Source organism: Orcinus orca, chromosome 1, assembly GCF_937001465.1.
Source record: "Orcinus orca chromosome 1, mOrcOrc1.1, whole genome shotgun sequence".
NCBI classification, from domain to species: Eukaryota; Metazoa; Chordata; class Mammalia; order Artiodactyla; family Delphinidae; genus Orcinus; species Orcinus orca.
Genome location: NC_064559.1, coordinates 33,641,370 through 33,669,009, shown reverse-complemented (window position 1 = coordinate 33,669,009; position 27,640 = coordinate 33,641,370). Strand labels below are relative to the sequence as shown.

Genomic DNA, 27,640 nt, shown 5'->3' with positions numbered 1-27,640 from the left:
CAAGAGAGCATGGCTAGGAACCAGCTGGCTGAGCCACCCGTGCTCAGAAGCTGGTCACTGAACCAGGAACAGGTAAGTGCTACAAGGAGACATCCGGATGAAGATTCATGTCACTTCTCCATCCTTATGAATGGCTCCCTCCAAATCTAACAGGAAGCCCTGGCACAGGAAAAGTAAGAAAATTTTAAAAGCCCCACAGAAACCCCACCCTACCCCCAGTGGGGTGGCCTGGAAGTACGGGGAGGGGTAGTTTAAATAGCTCTTCTTTTTCCTCAGTGGTGTGCTAGCAAATGCTTAACAACAGGCTCTCTCTCTTTCTCAAAAAAATCCTAATGTGTAGTGTTTACCGATGTGCGTGGTGTAAATACTCCCATCATGGCCAATTTCAAACTACCAATGTGATGTCACTGAAAGCAGAGCTGGGAAGAGATGGGCAGCAGTCGCCTGTCATTATATAGTAGTTCCACCACACAGGTACCGTGGACGTAAGTAAGTTCAAGAACATGATTAATAGTAAAACATAGTAAAGTAATTGGGAAGTGATGAGTTTGAGTATTTATTACATTTGTTTTCAACATATCTAATTGTGAGTTTATATAATTTAGTTTTTAATAATGGCTGTATTTAACAACTGGTTTACAAAATTCTGGAAAATTTTAATGATCAGTTATTGCGAGCCTAGTAGTAAGAGCTGGCTCCAGCACGCCACTGCTTCTCCCCACTTCCTCCTTCTCTTTCTGTTCCTCCTCTTCCTCTTACATGATTTTCTTGGCATTCTGTATGGGTAGGAGGGATGGGGGATATGGGAAAGAGTTTTGCTGCAGACGTCGCTATTCTCTGAGCCGGGCGCCATAAGGTGTTCAGGAAAGAGGATGGAGAAATACAAATCTGGCTCCTGGAGGACATTTCCGTGTGTGCGTTGGGGGAGGGGTGTGTGTGGAGTTTTGCAATTGCATCTTGAGGATGATTAGTGCCGGGATGAAACACCACTGACAGGGATCAGGCCCTGTGGCCCAGGAGGCCCGTGCCCTTGGTGGTCCTCCAAGGGCTCTTACTTGGGAGCAGTGGAAGGGGTGAGCTAGGTGAAGCGGCCTGTGGGGAGCCGAGGCAGGCAGAAGTAGGCACTGGGGAAGAGGTTCAGGTTGATGGGATTGCCGTCCAGGCGGATGTCTTCCAGCTGCCTCCGCGTGTGCTTGTGCCTCTCAGGGTCACAGAAGGTGTCCCTCTGCATGGTCTCTATCATGTTATTCTGGAAAGAACACACTGACAGCTGCAAGCCTGCTCCGCTGGGAGATTCTGCCCTCAGGCCGCACTGAAGGCAGGCTCAGTGTGTTCTCCCTACCAGCTTGCCTCCCCTTTACAACTGGAGAAGCCGAGGCACAGAAAGCCAACGCCCCATGCAAGGAAAGAGGAGAGGAGACCATTGAGGACGGATGGAGAGAGAGGGGAGATTGAGAGGGAGGAAGGGAAGACGGGAGACAGAGGGTAAGGGAAGGGCGAGAAGGAACAAGCAATTGGGTGAGATGGGATAAGGACATGGAGGGGAAGTGTTTCAAAGAGCAGGAAGGGGAAGAAATCAAACTGAGTCTGTGGACAGTGGTCTGAACAACACCTACCAATCCTTGTCTCCCATGAGCTCTCAGTGACGTAGACCCACCGCTGCCTAAGGGGGCAGGCTCCCTGCAATCTGACCTCCGCTTTCTGTGCTGTTCAATGCCCTTGCTCTGGGGAGGCCGCTCACCTGCAGGTGTAGTGAGCGCAGGCTTAGGGGCAGGGACCTGGGGATGGAGTCCAGCAGGTTATCGGCCAGGTAGAGGAACTGCAGCTTCTCCAGCGCCTGGGGAGGAGGCAAAGGGTGCGTGAGGCTGGTGGGTGCTGTGGGGCCCTGGCAGTGATGGGTGGCTGATGTGATCCCATTCACTCACTCAGGGTCTCCCGGGCCTCAGCCAGGTGCCAGGTTCCGCGCTGGGTGCTGTGGGGGAGGCCCATTTCCTCCCACTGGATGCAGAAGGAAAAGCTGCTGCCACTGAGGCACCGGCAGCTGGGGGAGTGTGAAGGCACTCGGCAGTGTCAGTGGCGACTCTGGGAAGAGCAGGCAAGGGGCAGGGATGGGTGGGAGGCAGGACGCAGGACATTTCGGCCCAGCCTCAGCATCTCTGCTATCAGAAGGGACTTTCCCAAATGAAAAGTCTCCAGATGCTACATCTGGAGCAGCTGTGGAGAGCATGGTTGGGAAACACTCGGACCAGCGTAATGAGAGCCACAGGCACAATGGAAGCAGATTGCATATGTGAGTGTGACAGAGCTGGGGTGTCAATCTCATCCACACCCCTCTTCACTTCCTCACTGGAACTGTCCCCAGGACTCTTCCTGGCCCTGCTGAGTGGGCAGCCTAGGGGGCCATATTTGTGCCATGTGTTGAGCCCTTCCCATCAAAACTGGCCAGCCAGTGACCAGATTTTCTCTCTTGAGAATTTGCTCCTAGAAAGACAGTGATCAGTCAGTTAGTGATGGGTTTTGGAAATAAAAGAATATGTAGAGTGAGAACTGGAGCCAGTACCACTGCAAGTCCAGTCACATGTAAGTCAAAGTTTTAGGGGAGCAGAAACTGAGTGTGCGAGGATGTTGGTGCACAGAGAGGTGACTGGGCAGTTGCACAAAAAGAAGCCAAGAGACCAGGTGCCCCACAGAGGGAGAGGGGGAGCTGCTGATGGTTTAGATGAGGAAAATTGGGTTTGATTTTCATGCCCCAGAACAGGGTTGGAGCAGAGATATCCTGTGAGGGCCATGTGTGTGTGTGTGTGTGTGTGTGTGTGTGTGTGTGTGTGTGTGTGGTTGTAGGCATGGGTGGCATGTGGTAGATGGGGGACTTAAGGCCCTGGCTCACCCTGAAGGCTTCAGGCTGTATCCCTGAGCTCTGGAGCTGGTTCAGGCGGATGTCCAGGACCTCAATGCCAGTGGGCAGCACAGGTAGCGCTGCCAGCTTGTTCTCAGGGAGGATCAGATCCTGCAGAGCAGGCAGCAGGAGGAGGGCATCGTCATCGATGGAGGAGATGAAATTGCTAGAGAGGTCAATCCTCTTCAGTTTTGCTAAGAGGTGCAGGGCAGAACACAGAGAGATGAGGGACATACCATCTTCCCTTGCTCCTGCTGGAGCTGCCTGTGCCCTGCTCCCTGCCTCTCAGGATAGGGGATGCTAGCCAGCTCTCCACCTGCACCAGGTCCAAACCAGAAGGAATAACTTTATAAATCTGGAAAAGCCCTCAGATTCTGTGATACCTTTCCCTGGAGTTCTGTCCTATGTGGATTGGCTTGGAAGAAGCTTTTTGAGGGTAAGACCCAACAGGCTCAGGAATCCCTGGATCCATCCCACTTCTACCTGTTAGTTTACACAAAAGAACAATGAGGCCCAGGAAGGCTGTCAGTAATTAGTGGAAGAATCTGGATTAGAGACAAGAGTTAACATGGCCTTGTCCAGAGGCCAGGACGGCAGAGAGCTACAGTTGCTGGGACAGCCTGAAAACGTAGGCTTGATCATACCTTCTCCTCCCCTGCTTCCCATAGCTTCAGGGAGAACATACAAGAACAGGTCACTTTTGCCATCTAAAAATCTTCAAGCAAAGGAATTAAAGAGACTGGGGCTATTTCTGTTTGATAGCTGGAGAGACTGAAAGCCAACAGGGAAAGGCACTTGGGCTGGTGACTGTTCAATGTGGCTGGGTGGCAAGGGAAAGAACCCTGGGGGTTCCCTCTGCCCACCCACTCTTTTCTGTTGCCAGGACATTACATACTCAGCCCTTTGAAGTCTCCAGCCCGAATATGACGGATGCGGTTGAAGCGGGCGTACAGGTAAGCGGTTGTCTGGGGAAGAGGAGGGATGTTCTCTAGGTCAGCATCATCACAGTACACAGAGGAACCAAGGCACACGCAGATCAGACAGGTTGGCAGGCCTGGCCCAGGTGGAAGACAGAACAAAGGGAGACCCCCCTCCTCAGTCAGACTCCCTTCAGCCTCTGGGACCAATAGCCCCGGCCCCAGGGAGTGTCTGAGCCGTGGTTGTCTGTGTCTTCTTGGGTTGCTGCCCAGACCAACTGTCACAATGTACCCAGGAGTGCTGTTGGCCGCTGCCAGCCTGGCACTCAGCCCTTGACCTAAGAGAAGCAGATCCACCCTCAGTTATTACCCATTACAATCCAAGCCCATTAGTGCCTTTATCAGACCCTGGTCCTGTGTAGGTTTTTCTGGGCCTATGTGGGCATTTCTAGGACATCTATCAGTCTCTTTTCCATAGGGCTCCTCTCTGGTCCTAAAAGGTGCAATGAAGATGAAATAAAGCCAGATTCAGTGGAATGGCCAATGGCTGCCGGCTCTGCCATCTGCCTGGTGGGCGAGGAGTTAGACATGTTCTGTGTGGCTCTGAAAAGCATAATAGAGCCAAGGTGGAGTGTACACTGCCTGCCCAGGATTCATTTCCCCTTCTCATCGTTATCAGCATCTCAGTTTTCTATTGGAAAACATCCCTCCCCTGTTCTCAGTCCATGACCAGTGGTCATGAGACTTAGGCCAGACCACTGAGCTCAGACTGGCCTTACAAAGTTGGGAAGGTTTTACTGAATACTGCAGGAGGTTTCCATCCCTTGTTATTAGAAAGAACAGAGGTTACTGGAGATCACTGCTCGTCCAACTCAAGGCGGAACTCTGTTGGTAGTGACACAGACCCAAGACTAAGAGATAGCTCTTCTTCACCAGTCGTGACCAGACAGTGTACTTATCCCCAGGCCTTGAACGGCAGGTCCAGCTGAGGCCCTTTATGGTCTCTTTAAGCCTGGGACGTCATGGATTCCTGACAGAAGTGTTTTCTCTACAGGTGCCCCATTACCCTATACCCATCCAAGGCAAACATCTCAAGAAGAGAACAGGAACCGAGAGCAAGCAAGTCAGGAATTAACTGCATCCTCCTCTGCCTCAGTTCTGATCCCCAGCAGAGTGCCAACCCCCTACTGGCGGATATGCCAGCATCCCAGAGTCTCCAGGAGGGCCTCAAGGAGAGGGAAAAGCTGCTAACGAGGGAACTCAAGCTGAAAAGCAGTATGATTACTTCATTTGCCCCCATGCCAAATGACGGCCACAAAGTTATTTATTCTTCTCTACAGGCCTTTAATTGTCTCTAATCTAATTATCACTCAACCTGCTCCCCCAGCGACGCTATTAATTAAGGTAGGTGGCTTTTCTAGGCACAGCGGAGTTCTTGCATTTCTTTGCTTCCTATCCAGTTTGTGCACTCAGGAAGAAGCATTAGGAACAGCCGGCCTCTCCCTTTGTTTTCTTTTTTCCTCCCCTGCAGCTGTTTCCCCTTCTCTCCCTGATCCTCTACTCCATATAGCTCTGACTGCACTCCTCTTTGGCACCCCTGGTGCTGGGTTATGGCTGCCGGCCCATGACCTGGGGCTATTGAGACCTGTGCCTGTGAACTTACCATGGCTGGTCAGGGAAACCAGCAGGCCCCGCGTCGTAGGCCTGGCCATTGTGGGGTTTGAAGGGGGTGTCCTTGGAGCCCTTGTGCTCTGAGTGAAACTTGTCCTGGTTGGAGAAGCCAGGCTGGTCCCTTTAACCTGGAGACACAGTATACAGTAAGCCAGCTTTGAGGGGCTGAGAGAGACTTCACTTTGGATTCTGGGAACTTCAGTGACCAATTTCAAGCTTGCAAAGAGTCACTGTGGAAAACGAGGGAGGGACGGCAGGAAGAGTGAACAAGGCAAGGGCCTTCTGAGCATCTGGTCCCTCATCATGACGTGGATGAGGAAACTGAGGTCCAGATGGGGAGGGACTGAGCTCAAGGGGCCATCTGGTGGCAGAGCCAGAACCCCATCTCCAGACCCCCCAGACTGGGCTTTTCCCTTGCCCGCACAGACCAAGGTCAGACAGCAGATGAGTGCAGACTTCAGATCAGTCCCTGCAAAGGCCAGAAAGGGCTGAAAAATGAACTTCAGAACTGAAGATAGTCTAAGAAAAGACAGGTTGTAGCATTCCTTTTTCCAAGGGAGAATGTGAGGACTGTTGTCCCAGTGAGATACACCTTATGGTCTTGAAGGCAGAGGGAAGGAGGGATGTATGACTTCTAAGGGAAGTCCCACAAAATTTGCTACAAACAGACAAAGAACTTGAAGTTTTGTGTCCTCTTTCTTAGTATTATCTAAACGACAAGTTCCTGTGGAGGGACAAGAATTTCCACCTCCTAGAGAAAGTTGGAGGCTTGAGATACCTGCATTATGGAACAGGTAGAGAGGGACCAGGCCTCAGGCTCCCAGTTTCTTGCAGGGAATGCAATGGGTCTGCTGCATGCCCCTCACCTTGGGGAGCTGGTCCCTGTAGTCTGTGAGTTCATCATAGTTGCTCAGGTCAATGACTTGATCGTAGTTGTCTAGGCTCAGGACATAGTCCCCCAGTTGCAGAACTGCATAAGAATTGCCTTCTCCGTGCGGCTGGTCTCCTTCCCTCTCCCTCTCCGTCTTTGGGAGAGATGCTGTCCTTGCTTCCTGCAGCATCAGGGCCAGCAGGCTGAGTAAGGCCAGGAGCTTCATGGAAGTCCTGGCAGGTGGGGGATGGGATGAGAATGGGGCCGAATCACTTAGGTATCCAGTCCTGGGGGAACAGCTCACAAACTCACCCCACTTCCCACCCCCACACTTGCAGACTCTTAAGCCATTTGTCACACACTTAGTGCCTTCATTGCATGTGCAGGCTCCTTCAAGGCTGGGGCTACATCTAGGGGGATATCTCCTGCCAGCCCCCCTCACTGCTCGCCACTTCAGTCTCTTCACATGCTCATCCACACACTGATATTCACTCACGCAGGAATGTGCAGGCACCTGGCAAAGGCTCATTTACTTAACACACACACACTCATGCATGTCCCCTTGTCTACATACCTCCCTACTAACTAGGCACACACTTGTGAATTTACACAGATGTTCTCTCTTATACAGCCACCCACTCAGAGTACAACCATTAGCCACTAAACTAGATTCAGAGAAACTTCACCATTAAGGAATCCTGTGGTTTTTAAAAAGATCATTCATTCATTCATGCCTTTGCTTGACAAACATTTATGAGATATCTTAATAGTCCCAGGCACTGGATTTGTCTCTGGGGGCACAGAAATAAATAAGGCATGCCTAGTTCCAGGAATGACTAGTCCATTTAGAGAACATAGGCTTAAAAATTGATTACAGTGTAAAAAAGCATGTTAGTTTTAAAATCTATTTATAAATGCAGCTTTTTAGAAACAAATGATTATGGAAACAAAAGAGCTCTTTGTGTTTGGTTGTACACACTCGGAAAGTTCCTTAGGTTTCTGTGTACAGGTGAATTCAAATGTTCATCCACATATGCACAGATGGGTCAAGGAACGTGTGCAGTGTGGATGTGAGGTACCCAGTGTATTTCTGATAATGCAGCTCTCCCCAAAGCTGGCTACACAAGTCTCTAGTAGACTCTCCCTCTTTTTTTCTTCATTTTTAAAAACTGAAGTATAGTTGATTTACAATGTTGTGCCAATCTCTGCTGTACAGCAAAGTGACTCAATTATAAAAAATATGGGGCTCCCCTGGTGGCACAGTGGTTAAGAATCCGCCTGCCGGGCTTCCCTGGTGGCGCAGTGGTTGGGAATCTGCCTGCCGATGCAGGGGACGCGGGTTCGTGCCCCGGTCCAGGAGGATCCCACATGCCGCGGAGTGGCTAGGCCCGTGAGCCATGGCCGCTGAGCCTGCGCGTCCGGAGCCTGTTGCTCCGCAGCGGGAGAGGCCACAACAGTGAGAGGCCCGCGTACCGCAAAATAAATAAATAAATAAAAATCCGCCTGCCAAAGCAGGGGACACGGGTTCGAGCCCTGGTCCCGGAAGATCCCACATGCCGCGGAGCAACTAGGCCCGTGTGCCACAACTGCTGAGCCAGCGTGCTGCAACTACTGAAGCCCGCACACCTAGAGCCCATGCTCCGCAACAAGAGAAGCCACCACAATGAGAAGCCCGCGCACCTCAACGAAGAGCAGCCCCTGCTCACCGCAACTAGAGAAAGTCTGTGAGCAGCAACAAAGACTCAATGCAGCAATATATATATATATATATATGGAAAGCTTCACGAATTTGCGTGTCACCCTTGTGCACGGGCCATGCTAATCTTCTCTGTAGCGTTCCAATTTTAGTATGTGTGCTGCCAAAGCGAGCACGCTCCCTTTCTTAGTTTTTGCTGGGCAATGGGGTAAGCCCCCATCCTAGCAAGAGGTGTCTCTTCATCTTACCTCCCATACGTTACTCCAAACCAAATTATATAATCAAAAAAATCTTAAAGCAAAAGCCCTAAGACAGTTTACTGCCTCCCTCCAACCTCAATCCCCTGTCTCAACCCAGACACCCCACCTCACTGCACCCCTGTGCTCTCCTCCCCACAAGCACTCTCCCTCATTTGCATACCAATGGGCCTAACCCCTCAAAGCCTTGAACCTTACCCCTGGAGACTCTTTTGGTTCCAAATGGAGGCTCACAGCTTCCAGAGAGGTGGGGACTCTGATGGAGAAGTCATGACCCAAGGAGGGGTCTGGGTAGACTGTCGCCTGGGGAAGGCAGGGGAGCCAGCCAAGGCAGGCGTGTAGCCAATCAGACTTCTCTTTTTCCTGATGTCCAGCTGTTTCTTCTCCTCCTTCCTCAGCGGGTCCCTCATCCCACTCCTTTGCTTGGTTTGAAAGATTTTTTTTCTCCCTCCCTCCACCTCTTCTACTCTCAGCCCCCTATACGTACCCCTCCCCACCTCCCCTCATCTTTTCCTCTCTTTCTCTGTCTGCTACATCTCTCTCTTTCTGGCCCACCGTCTTTGAGGGGGCAGGTGGTTCCCACCTCCTGAGGGGAGACCAACCCCTCAGATTCTGTACTCTCCAAGAAGAGAAGGCAGCAGTGGGGGTATGTGGAGGGATGGGGCTTGGCTTTCCAGCTTTTTTCTCCAGCCAGCGAGTGATAAGGCTTTGGTTTAATAGATGCAATCCAAAGATTAAAAGAGGCTCAGCTGAGGTACTCCGACCAGCACCACTACCCGCCACCTGGACCTCTAATACAGGACCATAAAGATCACCGCAGGGAAAGAGATTCAAAGAGAAGGTGAATGGGGGAAGGAGCAGGATTTGATAGCCAACTTCAAGCTCTCTGACGATGATGGGGAGGAAGATACAGGAAATTCTCCCAAATCTATAAGATTGAGCCCTAGAAAAAACCTTCCTGATCATAAACACCAGGAGGCATTGTGTGGGGTCCTCAGGGGGCCGAGGAGACTCCCCCCCACTCCATGGTCCCCTACCAAAGATGCATGTGTCAGGAGAGACTCCTTTCCCTGGTGCCTTAGGTTGCTGCAGGGCAAGTCCTTGCTGAAGGCACGGGTAAGGGGCTAAGACATTGTCCCCAGGAGTCTGCCAGCCTGCATACATGTTTGCCCAGGTTCATAGGTGAGGCTCCTCCATCCTTCCTCCCACTAACCAGATACCGAATCCCAGCTGCATAGTTCTCCTTAGGATCATTTAATCCAAACCTTTCATAGTGCATGTGGGGAAACCGAGGCCCAGCAAGGTGAGGTGACTTGCCCAAGGTCACACAGAGCCAGGGCCAGGTCCTAGATTTCCTGATTCTCAGGCCAGAGAGTTCTCCTTTATTCATATGACCCTCCCCTTCTTTGCCTCACCCCTGAGGTCCTGAGGCCATGTATCTCCGTGCCCTCAGAAGAGATGGCCTTGGCAGAACTCATCTCTGCCCTGGCACAACAGGTGAAGGGTCAGAGCTAACAGCCTGGCCCCAGGGGCAGTGCTCAGCCTGCAGTGCTCCTGGGCACCAGCTGGTGTGGAGGGGGCTTCCCCAGCTCAAGAACCTTGTCACCAGAGCAACACTTGTTCCTGTGCCCCAGACAGCCCCCCGCGTGTGGAGAGACACGCAGGGCTCTGCTGGTGGAGGGAGGGAGCCCCTGGAGCCAGGAAGGTGCCCGGGAAGCAGAATGCATATGTGGTGGGCTGTCCTCTACTTTCTCTCTACAGCCTAGGCTCTGCAGCCAGAAACCCGAGCCCCCACCCCGCCCCCCAGTCAGCCTGGGCGTCACCCGTCCCCACCCCCCACCATTTATTCCCTGCGAAGAATGCAGATGTGACTGTTCATTCATTCCCCCCTGCAGTCTGCTCCCACTCTCCTTCCCCGCTTTCTCGGTGACGCACACACGCCAGCCCTCCTGCTCTCTGGGCTCTTATCGCTGTGCCCCCTGCAATCGGTATTCTCCCACGCACTCGGCCAGCTTGGCCAGATTTGCGGTCACGCCACGCATGCGCCGGCTCCCCCACCCCGGACCACCCCCCCACCCCCGCCCCCGGCCCCCGGCCCCCGGCCCCCAGTGGAGCAGCTTCTGATTTAGGCTGCACGTCTTAGACCCTCTCCCAGCTTCTGCTCTCGGTTTCACAAACACACCGGCACACATTCTGGTTACCATGGATTTCAGGGAGGGTCCATGGGATGTGTGTGTGTGTGTGTGTGTGTGTGTGAGAGACCTACGTGGGAACCGTCTAACGATCATGCTGTTGTTCCAGGCAGCTCAGTCCCCAGAGAGCCCGGAAAAGGTGGCGGGAGGTGCCGGAGCTGGTCTAATCCGAATCTCATTAGGAGAAGCAGGAGGGCATGATGATGGAACGGAGGTGGCAGGCCCTGGGGACAGAAGTCTGGCCAGCTGACCCTGTTGCTTCCCTGTTCGTGGGCAGAGAGAGAGGCAGGGGTGGACGTTTCAGGAACCCTCCTGCTTTTTGGACAGCAAGGGTATATTCCCTGCTGAGGGCTTGTAGCTACATAACTGCACGGCTGGAACTCATTTCTCTTCCTCTCTCAGGCACACACACACACACCCCTCATACAGGGTAGACTCCATGTCTTCCAATCTTTTTCTCATGCTGCTTCCCTTCTTTCCTGTTTATGTGCTTTTTCCTCCTTCTCCCACCTGGCAAAATCTGATTCAAACCTTAAGATCCAGCTTAAATGATAGGAGCCATTCTGGTTTCTCCCAGGCAGAAGCAGAGGCCCTCTCCACTATGCTTTCTGTACCCAACATTATTGCAAACACTTAAGACATGCAATTACTAATTCATGGATTTTTCCCTTTATGAATTCCTCAGTGGCGTGGCGTATAATTACTTATCCTTGAATTCTTAGCTGGGAACCTTGCACGTGGTTGATATATGCTGAAAACTTGCTGAATTGAACTGAAGCAGGAAATTAGGGGGCAGGGTGGGAGGGGTGGGACAGCATCCGGCAGTTTTCATTCAAAAGAAGATGGTGTAGTCCGGGAGGATCACGGGGTTGGCTCTGGAACAAACCTTCCACCTGAAGAGAGATTCCAGGGTACCCTGTTTTAGCCCTTCTGTGAACATCTGCATAGCATGTAGACCATTCCAGATGATGTGGCTGGCCCTTTGCTCACTGCCCTTGATACACCTCTGCCATTGTTTTGTGTATCTTACACTACCTGTCCTCAACTAGTCTGTTAGCTTTTCCTGGTCAGGAATGGTGTCTGTTTTGTGTCTTTCAGTACTGAGCATTTGGGAGACCTCAACAATTTGGTATGTGTGGGTTAAAAAGAACTTGGAGATTTGGGCTTCAAATGTAGCTGTCAGATTACTTGTCTGACTTTAGGGATTATTTTTGTAACGATTGTGAGTTTGGGGGAAATTCACCAGAAAAACTTTTGGAATCATTTTCCTAGAGCTTCTTAAGGATAGGATCCTTTCTCCACCAGTCTTCTCAGAGCAAGGAAGGTGGGAGGCCTGGGGAGAGGGGTGGCAAAGTGACTTTAAGGTACTATTCTCATCTGTTTACATTGTCAAATTCAAGCAGGGTATTTTTCATATAACTTTATTTTCTCTGCTGTGAAGCGTGCTGGAATGTCAAAGTTGTTGCACAAAGTTAATACGGTCTTCAAGAAAGAACAGATATATGTACAGAGTACACATACATACACACCTTCCTACACACCTGTATGTGCATATGTCAGCAGCACTGAGAGAATTAACTTGTATATGGAGGAGGGGGCTTCCTTAAGCCCAAGGGAAAACAGCACATTGTATGTGGGAGGGTGGTGCTGTAAAGCCAATTTAATTTCCTCTGGTTTACAGATACAGGGAGCAATGGAGAAAGCAGAAATATGCTAGATGCGGCAATAGGATGGTGGTGATTTTGTTGCTGCTGAATCAAAACACTTCAGCTTGGCAGGAGCTGGGGAATGACCCCTCCTCCCCGGGGAGCCCCAGGAGCTGGGCTCCCCTGAGGGCCTCATCAGAGGGGCTGAGGGCGCAAGGTGGGGATAAGGTGCAGAAGGGGCTTATCCAGGCCATAGCAACAGGTTGCTTACAGACACAATAATATCTTGACTCTAAGCAGAAGTCTTGGAGAAACCAGCTGCAGCCTCGAAGAATGAAGCAGTTGTATGCAAGCATGGGGGATGGAGGCTGTAATGAAATGGGCCCATATTCTGTACATTAGCAAAAGGGAAAAATGAGTATAATGGGAATTTCTTGAAGTTAGGGACCTAGCTTAATCCAATTTCTTAAACATCTCTGGAACTTTTTTCAACCTAACTTGGGAGTGGGCACTGTATCCTAATCATTTCTAGGACATACGCCCCCACCCCCACCAACATACACTCAGAGGCTGTAGAGGGGCAGCATCCCCTAGAGGGAGTTAAGGGGAAGATGAAGTTGAGTCAGCCCTGTGGAACCCAGGCTTCCCTTAGAGGCCTGACACACTGCTCACCTGGGCCAGACAGGGTGGGGTGGGAACTCTGGGGGAAGGAGAGTCCATACAGGGAATAAATTATTGCAAGGGAAAGGGATAATATTTAGGACTCGTCCTGCATTAGAACACGGTCTAAAGGATAGAGCTGCATACAGGAACATGAGCGCCAGAGGGTCCTTGGAGGGGGATCTTATCCACCTCCTTGGTGTACCACATGAAAGCTGAGAGCAGAGGGGACCCATAAGGTAAGAGAGCAGATCGGAACAAACTGTATCCTCAACTGGCTTCCTGAAGGTTCTCACTTGTGTTCACTCATGATGGGAATCAGATCCCCCACCCTGGGGCCTCTGTACCTTTGTGCCCTTTAGACCCCAGAGGAGAGAGAGACCATGCACATCGCCCATGGCTCTCCAAGTTGGAACCTGAGGCCAACTCCTTGATCTTGGAAAATCACACCAGAGAGAGGAGCAGGAACACGGGAGCCGGATGTGGCCAGGACCAGCCACCAGGTGTCACTGCTGTGTCTGTCTTAGAAGGGGAGGCCGATCTGCATAAGTGGAAGAGGCTTCTGGGAGATTTCCAGGTGCTCCACCCCTTCTTGAGCAGTTTCTCAGGAACTGCTTCCCGGGAGTGGAAAGAACTGGGCCATCCTCACTGATAGAGAACAGATGGCGGGGCAGGGTTGGTGGCTCTGTACACTCCACCGTGGATGCCGTGTTCCCCAGGGCATCAGGCCTCTTATCCAGAGTGGCCAAGGGGGCAGCAGGATCCATCTGCACCCACACGGGGCCCAGCCTGGGTCTATGACTCCCACCCCTCTCCCACCAGCTGATTCCTAGTTTTTTGAGCCATTCTTCTCCTGGAATGTTCCTCCCTGCTCTTACTCTTGGAACAGAGAGGACCAGCCAGGAGGCTGTGTGCTGAGAAGGAGGGCCCCATCTCATCCCTATGCAGAGACAGCCTGATGCAGGCCCTTGTGTGAATCTCTGACCCTCTGCCCTCCCTCAGCCGTTCCCTTGCACTTCCTTTCCGGAGAACACAGGCTGGCACAGAGCTGGTGCACTGTCTGGTGCCAGTGAATGGGGTGGTGGAGCAGCAGTTTTGGAAGATGGGATCCTCGGCCAGGGAGACACGGGTTTCTCAGCCTCTTTGGGCCAGAGCTGCCCACCATGCAGGAGTTTCCAGCAGGACTTCCCAAACCTCACCTCTAGGCTTCCCCTGACCATCTTCTGCTTGCTTTGGCCAGGACAAGATCCAGATGTCAGTTCATAGCCCAGACTTACCCAGGAGTGATGAGGGGAGGAGGGGAGAGAAGAGAATATGAAGTCTTTAGACACACCTCTGTGCTTCTGGGGCCAGATGGATGTGCAGTGGGTGTCTTTGAGCTGCGTGGACCAAATCAAGCCTTTGGAAGTCTTGCTCTAGAAGCTGCAGGGGCAGCAGAGTACGTGGCTTGTCCTTGCATCAGGAGGGTGGGTTAAGAAAGGCAAAGCTGAGAGCAAGAAAAGGAGACAGAGAAAACAAATGGTGGGCACAGGCACCTGGGCCACTGCATTCAAGTGTGGCCAGAGGATCTCCAGGGGCAGAGTAAGGCCTAGATGATCACAGATTGCAGCAGGCGGAAGCACATCATGAGGTCCAGCGGGATGGGCGGCTTCAGGTAGTTTCCATCCAGCCGCAGGTAGCGGAGGTGTGGCACGTTCTCCAGATCCGAGGAGAAGTCGTGGAAGGCAACTAGATCTTTGGGGCAAATCTGGGTCCCATTGATTTCTATGAAGAAAAAGGGGAGAAGTCAGCAGGAGAGATGGGCAGGGGATCAGGCCTGACAGGGCTGGAGTAAAAGACAAAGAGGAAGAAGAGGGTAGACAGGGGCAAGGACTCTAGAGTTTTCCTCTCTGGAACTGGCTGACCAGTTCTTGGGAACGTGTGACCGTGAATGAGTCGACCGTAACCTCCAGGCTCCACTTACCCATTTGTGAAACAAATTAAGTTGGAATTGATCAACAATTGTTATTGAAAATTTACTCAGAAGAGTCATAGAGGAAGTAAACTTTCAGCTGAACCTTCAAAGATAGGATTACAGCAGGTAGAGACCTGGGGATTGTGTTCTGATGCTGTGACCTATTTGAATGATACTGTGGAGGCCAAGAAGCTCATGGCAGAGTTTGGGACCAGTAAACAGTGCAATGTGATGTACTAGGAAGACTAAGATGGAGAGGTAAGTTGTGGCCACCAGTTACGGTAGGCCTTCAAATATTTCACTAAGGATGGGCTCTTTGATTTCAGTCTGAGGAATGGCACTGAGCAGGACTGTTGTTATGAGATGGATGGTGGGATATATGAACCATAGTGTCCTGGAGCGCTTAACCTGGAAGGGTCCTATGATCACGTTTGTACTATAGAAAGATGAATCTGGCTACAGTGTGGAGAAACAATAGGGGGAAGCAAGATCTGAAGCCAGCCGGTGGATGGGTTACTCTGGAGGTTTTCCTGAGAACAGAATGTGAGGCACGAGGATGAGCAGAAGGTGGTTACATTAACTGAAATAGGGATGACAGGAAGAGGAAAGGGGGCCTGGGAAGGGCATGGAGCCCTAGGACATGATGAATCTGTTGATTCTGAAGTTGATTACCGATTCTGGGGAAGGTAAGCTGGAAAGGTAAGTTATGGCCAAATTGTGGTAGGCTTTCAAACGGAAAATGAGTTTCCATTTTCTCCTTCCCCTATTATTAGATGACGGGAGGTATGGCATCTTCTAAATGGAGCTTTTGATTCTCCCGAAGCCTTGCTTCTTTTATCTTCTGTCGGTTGTTGTTGTGGTTGCTCTTCATCTCCTTCTTCCACTTCCTCGTCTTCCCTCTCTCCCCTTTCTTCTCTCTTCAACACTGGAGTAGCAGAAAGAGCCCTGACATAGATGGATTTTCTTCCTATGACCTTTGTGACTTTGGACTTTACCACCCTGATGCTCAGTTCTCAAATCTGTGAAATGGTGCGACCTTTCTGTCTTCAACCTCAGAAGGCTGGATAATACACTGCCCCCCCCTCCGCCACCCCTGCAGCCTGTTCTTCCACAGTGTGGTAGAAACTTGTCAGCCATGGATTAATCAAGGTATCATTTCTGTCTAGATCTGTGGCCTATACAGCCTCCTGGGGGTAATGTGTTCCATTAGTTTGCTACCTGCAGGGTAAAATTAGACAGTAGTTTTCCCTTTTCCTGAATTTGTTTCTTACGAGATTTTAAGAAGCCTTCCCCTACTTTTGTGTCATTATCTCCGATGAGTGAATAAGCCTGCTCTCCCACCTGCTTGGTTCACTATTATAGAAATTCAAAAATCCCCCTCTCATCCTTTGGCTTGAAAACTAAGGATTCCTAATATTATTTTAGGACTGCTTCTCTTTCCTCGTGGTGTCCTTTATCTGCACAGCTGCTGCATTCCTTGTGTGAACGTAGCCTGATTTTGTCCACGGACCAGATAATATTTTCTCTTTTGTTTTCAAACTGTTCTGCTGATGCTCTACTCAGACCCGACATTTTTGATTGAAGTAAAACTGTGACTTCGAGCCTCTTTTCTGGCCTGCAATCTTTTATCCCAAGCCCGGGACCCTGTGAATGTAGCTTAGGCAAATTCTGCCTTAAGTGTACTATCTTATATGCGTAAATCTTCCAGCCTTCCAGATAGATTCAGAAAGCACCTGCATACGGACATGTCCTTCTGGCTGCACGTGTTTACCAGTTGTATATACGCTGAGTATATAGTGGCCTCTCTGTGTATGCTTTTTACAGACTCTTTAAAACCTAGGCTTAGGCTTGGGAAGAAGCCTCTTTCCTCACAGCTGCCAGTTTCTGCAGTGGACAGGCCCAGGACATTTCAGAGTCAACATTTAAATGTCACCATTCTGCTTTTAGGAGAATGTCCAGGCCTATATTCCATGTCTACCTTACCTATAGATCTGGAGGGCAAAGGAGCTGGGGCTGATGGGAAGGGGTGGAGGGAGAAAAGCTATTACCCTCCAAGCATGGTATTCTGGGCACTTTATCCATATTAAACTATTAAATCTTCACGTCAACTTTGTGCCATTCTCATTTTACAAATGAGGAAACTTCCCAGAGAGGTCGGATATCCTTTTAAGGTCACATAGATAGTAAGTGGAAAGACCAAGGTTTGAAGACCAGGGCCCCATTGGGTGCGTTTTGCACCCCCCACCGTGAGGCTCATGAGAAAGTGTTGAGGCAGAAGAGACTCCAGCTTCCCTCCCAGTGGCTGCACCCCAGCCCTGCCCCCACTCACGCTCGATGCTGTTGTTGTTGAGGTACAGGTGCTCCAGCTTGTTGCTGATGGCAGGCACATTGCTGATCTTGTTGTGCGACAGGTGGAGCACGAGGAGGTTGGAGATGTTAAAGGAGTTCCTGGGGAGGCCCCTGTCTGAGAGCTTGTTGTAGTTGAGGCGAATGAAGGCCAGGTTGGGGAAGCCCTTGAAGTATCCGCTGGGGATGGTCTCGATTTTGTTGCTGTCCAGGTAGAGCTGGTGAATGGCCACAGGGATCTTGGGTGGCATCTTTCTCAAGATGTTGTGAGCCAGGTTGAGCTGCATGAGGTTTTTAAGGCCCTGGAAGGTGTCGGGCTTGAAGACGCCGTCGCTTAGCCTGTTGTGTTGGAGATCCAGGAGCACCAGTTTCTCCAGCTTGCTGAAGACGCCGGGTGGGATTCTGGAGATATGGTTCTGGCTTAGCCTCAGCTGCTCTAAGTTCTGGGGCAGAGCCGAGGGCACCTCTTCAAGGTGGTTCTTTTCCATGTAGAGGAACACCAGGCTGGGTAGTTTCTCTAGCACTTTCTGGTCCACCTTGCGAATTCGGTTGTTGTCCAGGTTGATCCACCTCAGGCCCGTGGCGTTCTTGAAGGACTCCACTGGGAGCTCGGTTATGAAGTTGTTCTGGAGATAGAGGTAATGGATGCGGGATGGGATGAGAGGGACCTTTCGAAGATTGCGGCTGTCACAGTAGAGGGCAGACGGGAAATCAGGGGGGCAATAGCACTCCCGGGGACAGTCAGGAAAGATAGATGGAGGGCCTGGTGGGAGGGGAGGAGGCAGGTCTGTAGGCTCCAATGGCTCATGGGGCTGAGGAAAGCTGGGTGTGGGCCTGAGTCTGGGTCTGGGCTGGAGCCTTGGTCTGGGTCTTGGTCGTCTTGTTGGCTGGCCTTGGACCTCTGAGGCCAAGATGAGGAGAAGTGGGAGGAGCCAGCAGAGGGATGACCTCATGATCCAGGTGACGCCCCTGTGGGGAGGAATACAGGAAGTCATCAGCCTGCTGGACCTCAGTAATGAGAGGACATGTCTTTGCAGCTAGAGTTGGTCAGGATGGGCTCCAGGGGCAGCTGTGGGAGGGACCTGTGGAAGCATCTCCTTGTTTGCCTGTATCCAGCAGGTGAGAAAGTAACAAGGGCTGGAGGGTCTGGACCCTCTCCCAGAGGCCTAGCCACTGAATGTGTTAAGCCTGCTCTGGAGGGTGTGAGCCATCCTGGCAGAAAGCACATTGGGCTGTGAATCAGGAGTCCCGGGGTTTCCTGGAGAAGACCCTTAACCTCTCTAGCCCTCGGTGTCCCCATTTGCACCATGAGAAAATCATCCCTCCACTTATACTCCCCTTATAGGACGGATGTTAGAATATGTGAGCCATAGAGTCCTGGGGTGTTACATCTGCAGGCTCCTTACGGATCCCATAACTCGGTGGTTTTCAAACTGTGCCCCCATTTCTGTGGAGTCCTCCTGAGAGAGGGAGACCAAGGGGGTGGCCCTGGGGTACCCCCAACCCACCCTGTGCCAACCTGAGCAGCTCTGTGTTTTTTTAATCTGTTATGTATAAGGGGGTTTAGCCAAAGCATTCATTTGAAAAAAAAGTTGCATTGCTAAAAATGTTTTGAAATCCACCAATCAAGTCCAGACTTGACTAGTTATAAAAATTGAGTACTGGAGGAAAGAAGTAGCTTGTGAAGGCCAGGAAGCTATGTAACAGCAGACCCAGGACAAACCCCCAGGTCTCCATGGGCTCACAGCGCTCTTGGGAAGGAAGTGCTGCAGATACCCTTGTGTCTGACCTTGATCACCCCTCACCCCCAGCACTCAGCTCAGAGAATGCTGGTCTTTGCCAGCAGGATACACACCAAGAATTTCTCCCCAGATGTGGAGGCTCCTGGGGAAATAAACAAGGAAGGAACTGAAAGCTACGGGGAATACAACAAACTAGTGAATATAACAAAAAGGAAGCAGACTCATAGGTATATAGAACAAACTAGTGGTTACTAGTGGGGAGAGAGAAGCAGGAAGGGGCAATACAGAGGTAGGGGATTAAGAGGTATAAACTATTATGTATAAAATAAACTAGGATATATTGTACAACACGCAGAATATAGCCAATATTTTATAATAACTAGAAATGGAGTATAACCTTTAAAAATTGTGAATCACTGTATTGTACACCTGTAACTTATATAATATTGTACATCAACTATACTTCAATTTAAAAAAAGGCTGTGGGGGTCATTTCTTCTGACCTGGTATTGCTGCTTTCCATATCCATTGGAGTTGGTGGGATTGAGGTGGGATATAAAGAAGAAATTCCTGCCTCAGAGACATAGTGGAATAGGTTGCTAAAGGGTGTTTTCGGGTTGCCCTTCCCCTTGGTCCTGATGACACCTCAGACAGGGCCATGTACTTTGAGTTGAATTAAGCTGGGGAAATTGCAGTAGACCCAAGTCTGCAGATGGAAATTGGCTTCTCCCATAGACTTGCTCCCCTGGCCTGGCTGGGTTACCTGTACTTTCCCCTCCCAGGGCCATCATCCCTGTGACAGCCCCTCTGGTCTCCCTCTGGGGTCTCTGTTTCCTCATTGCTCCCAATGGCCCTCCTTGCTGCTGCTTCACAGTTGTGGTGGTCTGTCCCTCTCCTTCCTGGGGTCTGGGACACATTGGAGATGCAGGTTTCTTGGGGTGCCCTGCAAGAGAGTGGGCTGGAGTGTATCCCCAGCTGCATCTGGACCCTGTGAAGCCTCTGTTCCAGGCTTCCCCTCTCTTTCCTTGGAGCCCACATCTTTCCTTGTGTGACCCAGTGCCGGCTTCCTGCTGGCTTTGCTCAAAGGAAGACGATAGAAGCCCTTCACCAGCTGCTTAGTCCTGAGTCCGATGCTCGGGAGGAGCTGAATGCGACAAGAAACAGGAAAGAGGGCAGAGCCCACCCTGGAGGGGCAGAGGGCATCTCCCCACACCTTTCACACATACCCCCTGGACACCCAGCCTGCACACTCTCACACACACACCACTCCTCTCACCGTACCACACACATAAGCAAACGCACGCTCCCCTGTCGTCTGTGTGCATGAGTGAATCCTCATAGAGGATACTGAGTATGGGAAGGAAGGAGAGGAAGAAGGCGGAAGGCAGATGAGGACGGAGGAGGGAGGAGACTGCCCTGCAGCTTCTGTTGCTTCTTCACCTCCCTCTAAGGTGGTCTCTTCCCAGGCAGACCTCTCCAAGGGGTCCCGGAGTACCATGTCCCCTGGGCCTCCCATCACAAAGGACCTTGCAGTTAGATTCTTGTCTTTATCTCCAGTTGAGGATGTAACAGTTTTGGGGATACACCAAAAGGACTGAGAAGAAAAGACATTCATTGTAAAACCAAACTTGAGTCTTGTTGCCGGACCCCACACCACTTGTAACTGGTGAACCATGAATTAATATGTTACAAGTCCTGTAATTTTCTTGAAAATAGCACAACCATATTGCACATAGATTTTAAACAGGTGGTTAAAACATTAGTGTACTAAAATCAAACATTTTTAAGAGCCCCAATTTTTGTGACCTTGAATTTTTTTGCTTTGGCGTTTTTTATTTCCTGATCGCCCAGAAGCCTGACAATAAGCAAGAGATCTCTCATGGTGTGAGAAGCCCTGCCCTGGGGAGGCTTCCCAGGCTGGCTGGGCCCTCTATCCCTTCATTGCCTTTGTCACCAAGAGCATCTACCTGGTGCTGGGCCCTGAGGGAAGCAAGAAAAGCTCGTCCAGAGTGGAAGCCTGCTCTGTGAGGCACTGTGACTCAGGCAGCTGGCCCTCGCTCAGGGGTGTTTCTTGGTGGTTCAGGGCCTGGGCAGCACTTGGCCTCATTGTCAGGGGTGACAGAATCACGGGTTAGTCACAGCTCCACCTGGCAGGCCTGCCCTCCACTCCTTCCATCCACGTGAACACAGGACTTCCTCATCCCCACCTCCTATGCCAGACCTTTTGGGAACTTCTCTTATCTTCCCATGGGTCCTCTGACCCTTCTACACTCTAGACCTCTGGGGCTGGCCAAGCTCCTCTCAGAGATGAGAGGAGGTTCCCACGGAGAAGCTCCTGGGCCTGTTCCGTGGAGAAACTGGATCTGTTCAATTCTCCTTCTCTTAGCCTGTGGCTGAACCATTCTGTGTGTGTCTGTGTGTGTGTGTGTGTGTGTTTGCACGCGCACACACTTCCTTCTTTAGGAAATAGTGCTCATTTCTAAGGCTTTTCTCATCAGGCAGTGCCCCGTCCTGCTGGAGTCTGGGCAGCCCCCAGAGTCTAAGTCTCCAAACCAGAATTTGTGACAGACTGGAGGTCCTTGGACTCCAAGGGGAGCCACAGTCTTCCTCACAAAGCCCAGAGTCACACCTTCTTATGTTCCTGTCTTCCAGAACCTTCTGTCCAGTCATAACAGTGCCTTAGGCTGGGTCGTAAGTGTGTGTGAGTTTTAAATTTTGTATGCCTTTGCAAGCACGCCTCCCAGCTTTCTGCCAGGCTGTGCTCACTGCTTGCTCAGTGAACACATGTGGACCACCTAGAACCACTCACCTCCTCCTGCAGCCTGTTCACCAGCATCGGTTCTCAAAAAGCTGCTCGTTTGTGGGGCGAAAGCAATTGCTTTGACTGACCCAAAATTCACTCCCTCATTTAAGAACATTTTCTTTTTTTCTTTTTAATAAATTTATTTATTTATCTTTTGGCTGTGTTGGTCTTCATTGCTGCACGCAGGCTTTTTCTAGTTGCGGCGCGTGGGGGCTGCTCTTCTTTGCGGTGCGCGGGCTTCTCATTGCGGTGGCTTCTCTTGTTGCGGAGCACGGGCTCTAGGCACGCGGGCTCAGTAGTTGTGGCTCATGGGCTTAGTTGCTCCGCGGCATGTGGGATCTTCCCGGACCAGGGCTCGAACCCATGTCCCCTGCACTGGCAGGTGGATTCTTAACCACTGTGCCACCAGGGAAGCCCTAAGAACATTTCCTAAGAGAGTTTTAAATTCAAATTTCAGTTCCAAGTATTAGAGATTTGGGCTTGAATCCTGGCTCTGACCCTCTTCCTCAGGCCCCAGGCTCCTCAACTGTGTGAGGATCACACACGTTAAGGCATGTTGTAGAGCATAAAATCTCTACAGTTGGCAGTGATTTCGTTTATTCATTTATTTGTTTATAAAAGGGCATATTCTCTAGAGAGACTCTGACCTATTTGTTTATTTTTTTTAGGCCGTGCTGTGTGGCATGTGGGATCTTAGTTCCCCAACCAGGGATTGAGCCCATGCCCTCTGCACTGGAAGCACAGAGTCTCAACCTCTGTACCACCAGGGAAGTCCAAGAGACTCTGATTTTTAAAGTGAGATAGCCCTGTCCCTGCTTAGCTCATAAATTCATTCATTTAAGGTTCAAACTCCCAGGATCCTTGCAGTGTTTAGCCTCAGGACAGGGGGCAGGGTTGAGGTCCACATGGGTTTGCCAAGTCATTAGGGCAGGTTTACGGGTAATTGGCTTTGTATGGAGAGAGTCTAGGGTTGGGGCTGGGCTGGGAGTGATGTTGGGTGTGTCTCCCCGGGTTAAAGAAGGATGACTCCACGCTACTTCCTGGTGTTCTTCTTTCTTGTCAGATCTCCCATCTAGCTTGTCACCCCTGAGCCTCCATGGCTTAACACAGCCAGTGACCCTACCACGGAGGATGGGGTTGCCCCTGGACACACCCATGGACATTGGGATGACCCTCTTTCTTTATTCCCTTCCTTCTGTCCTAAACTCAGACTTCTGAAAGCTATCCTGTTCCCTTTACCTCTTCCTGAAGCCCAGAAGAGAGTTGGAAGCTAGGTGAATCAGGTGGTCTCTGACCAGCTGTTAGCAGAGGAGAGAGGCAGGCCCAGCCAGGCTGCCTGAGACTCTTCCAAGGCCTCCAAGTAGGGCTTGTGGGGTTCTGAGGTAAGGAAAGGGTTGACATGGAGGCATAGTAAATTCAGCATATCACTGATGCACTGTCCCTTTCCTGGGGAGTGAAATCAGAGTAAGGGTGAGCCTGATTGGGGCAGAGGCAGGGAGTGCATCATGGTGCGTATTAGACAGGGGACGTGGGGTCACAGCCCGTCTACCTCGACCTAGTGACGACCCTGTTCTCGCCTCAGTTTCCTTATCTGTAAAATGGAGATAATGAAGTTTTCCCTATCCCTATCTTCCTCATCCAGTTGTTTTCAGAAGTGTGACAAGCAACTTTAAAATGTGCTACAGATCAGAAAGTGCTAAAAATCAATATAACACTATTATGGAGAGACAATCTGTCTCCCCAGTGTCTACCACCAGGCAAAGTGTAAACACAGTGTTTTTTTGGCCTCAGGCCACTAGTCCAGAAGAGCAAGTTTTCCGTTCCAAGGGCCTGGGGAAGAAACAAGCGTGAGAATGGCTCTAGTCCTCTGACAGCCTGTCACCTCACCGTATCCTTCTCTCTGCCTCCATCCCCTAACATCTCCAAGCCCTGAAAAAAGCATAAAAGAATCTGTCTGATGCACTGGGTGCTTGTAGATGTGGGTCTCAACCCTGCAACTCATCAGCTGTTTAGCTGGGTACGCTTGAGAAATCTCTTACCTCTACTAAGCTTCAGTTTCCTCATCTGTAAAATGGGCATACTAACATCTTCTTATCAGATTATTTTGAAGGTTAAGTGAGGAAATGTGTGAAAAGTGAGGCTCAGTGAATGTTAAGCTATTATTGACATTATTTCAAAGTAATGTGGTCTCTTTCCCTCCAGCTTGGCCAGAGGACAGCCCTGCCCTCCACCGAAAGGCTGATCTATGCAGGTGGGCACATGGATTTCTCCCAACCTTCCTACATAGAGCAATTTCCTCCTCTTTGGGGCCTGTGAGACCACACTTGGGTCTCAGAACCAACAAATTAGAGAGAACAGAGATGCCCCCGGCCATTCGGGGAATGTTTACTCTGTCCCTCCAATTCAGTAACCCCCACCCCTAGCATTTCTGAAGCAGGTGAGGGGATGCTGACCTCCTGTCCTCAGCAGGCTGTGGAGTCCCACTGTGACCCATGACTTCCCATCCCAACCTGTTGCACCTGGCCTTTCTGCCCCTTCCAGCTTCTCCCACAGGCCAAATAAATAGGGCTGCCGCCCCCTCTCCCAGGAAGGCGAAGGGGGAGTGTTCAGCCCATCCTCTGTGTGAGCCCGTCAGAACAGACAGCTGTTGGGCAGGGGAGGGGGGCATCTAGAAGGGATGGAGGCGAGCCCCACGCATGCCCCTGGGGGCCCAGGGAAGGCAGATTAGCAGGTAAGAGGAAACATAAACTCTTTGGAGCTACCTTGGGGGAACTTTCTTTCTGGAATGTACCCCCACGACATACCTGTCAGTGCTTACAAGGAGAAGGAGGGTGAGAGTTCACAGGAGGTCTTCCCTGTTCCCTCAGGTGCTTTTTCTACTCTGCAAAAGAGGGTGGCCCACTTGGGACCCTCGGGAGCTCCTCCATCAGACAGTCCTTGTCCAGGAAGCCACACAGCCCTTCTGCGCAGCTAACTGCCTGGGCTCTTCAATTCCACACAGGTCTCCTCAGGCCCCTGGTTCAGGTTCTCAAGCCCTAGCTGACCCTCAAGTCCTGAGACAACAATAGATTCCTGGGTCTTGATCCAGTGGGTCTGGAGGAAGGGGTCCAGACATCTACATTTTTAGTAAGCACCGCTCTCCCCCTCCCCTGCACGCAGGGCGTTTGGAAGAGCACCCATATTTGGAGACCCTGCTCTTGCCCATGCCCTGCCTGCCTTGGGATAGCACTCTGTGTCGTCACAGAGGAATGAGTTGGGGAGATGGAGAGGGACCACCCTATTTGGAAACAAGCCCCATTCGGTTGGCCACTTCAGTTTCCCCCCCCCCCCCGACTGATTAAGGAACTACTGTCTTGTTTCCTCTCCCACAGGGACCCCTTACCAATGTGGGATAATTTTGAAGTGGCTTTAAAGAGAAATCTTTTCTAGCTGCCTGCAGAAAAAAGAAATGAATTGCCCCCAGAGCTGGGAATTAGTACCTCCAAAGTCAGAGCTACTAGGAAGACACTGTGCAGGTTGGAAACCTGCTTTTCTCTCTCCCACTCAATTATGTTCTGAAGAAAGAAGAAATCCTTCCAGCTCCTGCAGTTGTTCATGCCCTTCCTACTCCGCCTGGACTCAGGACACATGATTTCTTTTGGCTCTGCCATCTCAGTGGGGAAACACACTTTCTCTTTTCTCTTACAGCTGGGGAGGCGTGTGAGAGGGCAAGAGAGAAGATGCAGCGTGTGTGCACGTGCCTGTGTGTGTCCCTGCCAGTGTCTCATCACTATGTGCTCTAGCCCTGCATGTCAAATGCAGAAGAGTGGAGGTGAATGGACAGGATGCCTTCATGTTGTGTGCGTATTCGTGGGTGTGCATGTGGAGTGAGAGTGCAGCCTCTGTGTGACACGTGTGTGTGCCTGTGACAGTGTGTGACAAAATGTGAAAGGTGCAGAGAAATGGGTTCTAGAGTAGGGTTTCTATGGGAACTTGATCTGTAGAAATACTGTGTGCAGCATAACTCTGCGCTACAACAAACATCTGTACCAAGAAAGTTCAGCTTTTGCAACAAGCAAATACATGGGTACAGAATGATGCAGAGAAGGAAGAGGGTGGAGAAGAAATGAGGAAGACTAATTTGAGCTCCTTCGAAAGGAGAAAAATTTGGTGGAAGGAAGGAAAGAAGGATGGAAGGAAGGAAGGGAGGGAGGGAGGGAGGGAGGGAGGAAGGAAGGAGAGGATACAGACTAGATCAATAAACTAGCTTGGATAGAGCAGGAAGAAACTGGCTGGAGGCAGGAGCCTTCCTCCCCATCTCCAGACTGGACTTACCTGCACCACCTGCCTCTCCTCTCAGCTCTGGGTTTAGTCGGCAAGGCTCCCTCCGTCTCCCCCCGCCCTTTGGTGGAGCTGTGGCAGCAGAGAGCCAGCTAGAAGTTCTGATCTCTCAGTGGTGTGTGCCTGCTTGTGTTTGCCTGGCTTTTCTTCCACCGGATCCTATTGGGGTGGGGAGGTTAGGTTGGGGGAGGGCCAGGCAAATTGTAAGGAGGGAGGGGAGGAGTAAGGAAGGGAGGGGAGAAGGGAGGGAGGGAGGGGAGAAGGGAGGGAGGAGAGACGAGAGGGAGGGAGCTTGGGAAAGGAGGAATGACAACAATAAAGTCTTTATTTAGCAGCCAAGACTCCCAAAGACTTCATCCACACACCATGCCCACTAACGGACCCGTTTTTAATAACATTTCCTTCTGCTGCTGCTGCTTCTGGGAGGGAGATTGTTTGACCCATGTTTGGAAAACAGGCCAAATTAACAGAGGAAAAGGAATGAAAAGCGTCAGACTCTTTCATTCCTCCTCCTAACAATTGCCTTTCTTCTAATGCCCCTCACTCCCCTGCTGTTACGTTCCCAAATGTGAGGGGTGTGGGATGTGTCCTGTGAGCAGTGACAGTCCTTCCCTGGGTCATCTTGTCTAGGAGGTTGCTAAGGGAATGGAGTCTTGCTGCGTGTGAGTTAGCACAAGAGACAGCCTTGGTTTGGCTGCCAGGATGCTCTGAGGGAGAGGGAAAAGTCTGGCCTGGGATCACACTGCAAAGGTAAGGCAGAATAAAGATTTTATGTAAGACCTAAAGTCACTGTCCGTGTGAACAACGTCAGTGTCTTTTTTCAGCTTCTCCATGTATATCACACTCAGGAGAGAGTTGGAGGCTGTATGGTCATCACACAAAGTACATGAGGAAACCCAAATGTCCCCTGTCCATGTCATCCCAGAAGACCCACTCAAGTAAGACCATCACCTCTAACAATTCTCCTCAGTTAAAAAACTGCAACACACTTGTAGCTAAGTGTTAAGTAACAGCCCATCGAAAGTGCCTGCCGCCTCAGCTGATTACTTAGAAAACTTGATGATGTTTACTTTTTCTATCATCAGGTCCCTGGAGAGCTGCTTCATTGGAAGCATTGGCTGGGAGAGCATTTTGCGATTCACTGGCTTCATATAGCCAGACCCTTAGCCTCCTCCAGAAAGAGCTTCCCTTCTTGGAGTCTCGGGGACACCAATTGTCGAAGCTTCACCCCAAGGGAGGTATTTATCTCTTTTTGGTGTGTCAAGGACAATATGAGGTGAAGGCTGGGAAAAGTGGTGGGAAGTTAAGATACCTGGGTTGCTGCTGCAGTTGCCGACTCCTAGGATGGAGCTAGGAGGCGGAATGTGGGGACAGAAAAGTGCAGGGAAGGTGAGGCAGTGGGGAGGTGGCTCTCCAATGTGGTGGATTACAGCTACATTTCCAGAGAGTCAGGACCTGCCCACCCAGGTTGAAATCCCATCTTGGGGGCTCACTGCTTATTTGATCTGCACAGTAAGTGCTTAAGGCAAGAGAAGAAAGGGCACGATTGTCTATGATCCTTTCCACAGGGAGGCAGCTCAGGCTCCCCACCTCCCCACTGCCCTGTCTGGAGACTCTGCCAGGAAGGAGAGGTGTGGCCCTGAGCAGTTTGGGCTCAACTACCCTGTGG

General features: G+C 50.9%; 2 protein-coding genes, 1 long non-coding RNA gene and 1 other non-coding gene across 4 annotated transcripts; 1 reads left to right on the top strand and 3 right to left on the bottom strand.

The window, feature by feature from the left end:
* Positions 1-404: 404 nt before the first annotated feature.
* On the top strand, positions 405-5,387 carry LOC117197687 (uncharacterized). The gene is made up of 3 exons (XR_004478487.2): positions 405-485; positions 3,780-3,849; positions 4,970-5,387. It is a non-coding gene; the product is annotated as an uncharacterized LOC117197687 (long non-coding RNA).
* OPTC (opticin) lies at positions 479-10,092 on the bottom strand. Its single transcript, XM_033410530.2, has 6 exons — positions 6,351-10,092; positions 5,479-5,612; positions 3,792-3,958; positions 2,888-3,090; positions 1,742-1,837; positions 479-1,249 (listed from the first exon to the last, which is right to left on the bottom strand). Exons 1-6 carry the CDS (start codon positions 6,882-6,884, stop codon positions 1,079-1,081), a joined length of 1,305 nt encoding a protein of 434 aa, XP_033266421.1. The 5' UTR covers positions 6,885-10,092; the 3' UTR covers positions 479-1,078.
* Positions 8,121-8,227, bottom strand: LOC117197697 (U6 spliceosomal RNA). Its single transcript, XR_004478499.1, has one exon. It is a non-coding gene; the product is annotated as a U6 spliceosomal RNA (small nuclear RNA).
* A 1,813-nt stretch (positions 10,093-11,905) lies between the features above and the next one.
* Positions 11,906-26,149, bottom strand: PRELP (proline and arginine rich end leucine rich repeat protein). Its single transcript, XM_004282486.3, has 3 exons — positions 25,966-26,149; positions 17,090-18,075; positions 11,906-14,570 (listed from the first exon to the last, which is right to left on the bottom strand). Exons 2-3 carry the CDS (start codon positions 18,057-18,059, stop codon positions 14,395-14,397), a joined length of 1,146 nt encoding a protein of 381 aa, XP_004282534.1. The 5' UTR covers positions 18,060-18,075; positions 25,966-26,149; the 3' UTR covers positions 11,906-14,394.
* Between the last annotated feature and the right edge of the window lie 1,491 nt (positions 26,150-27,640).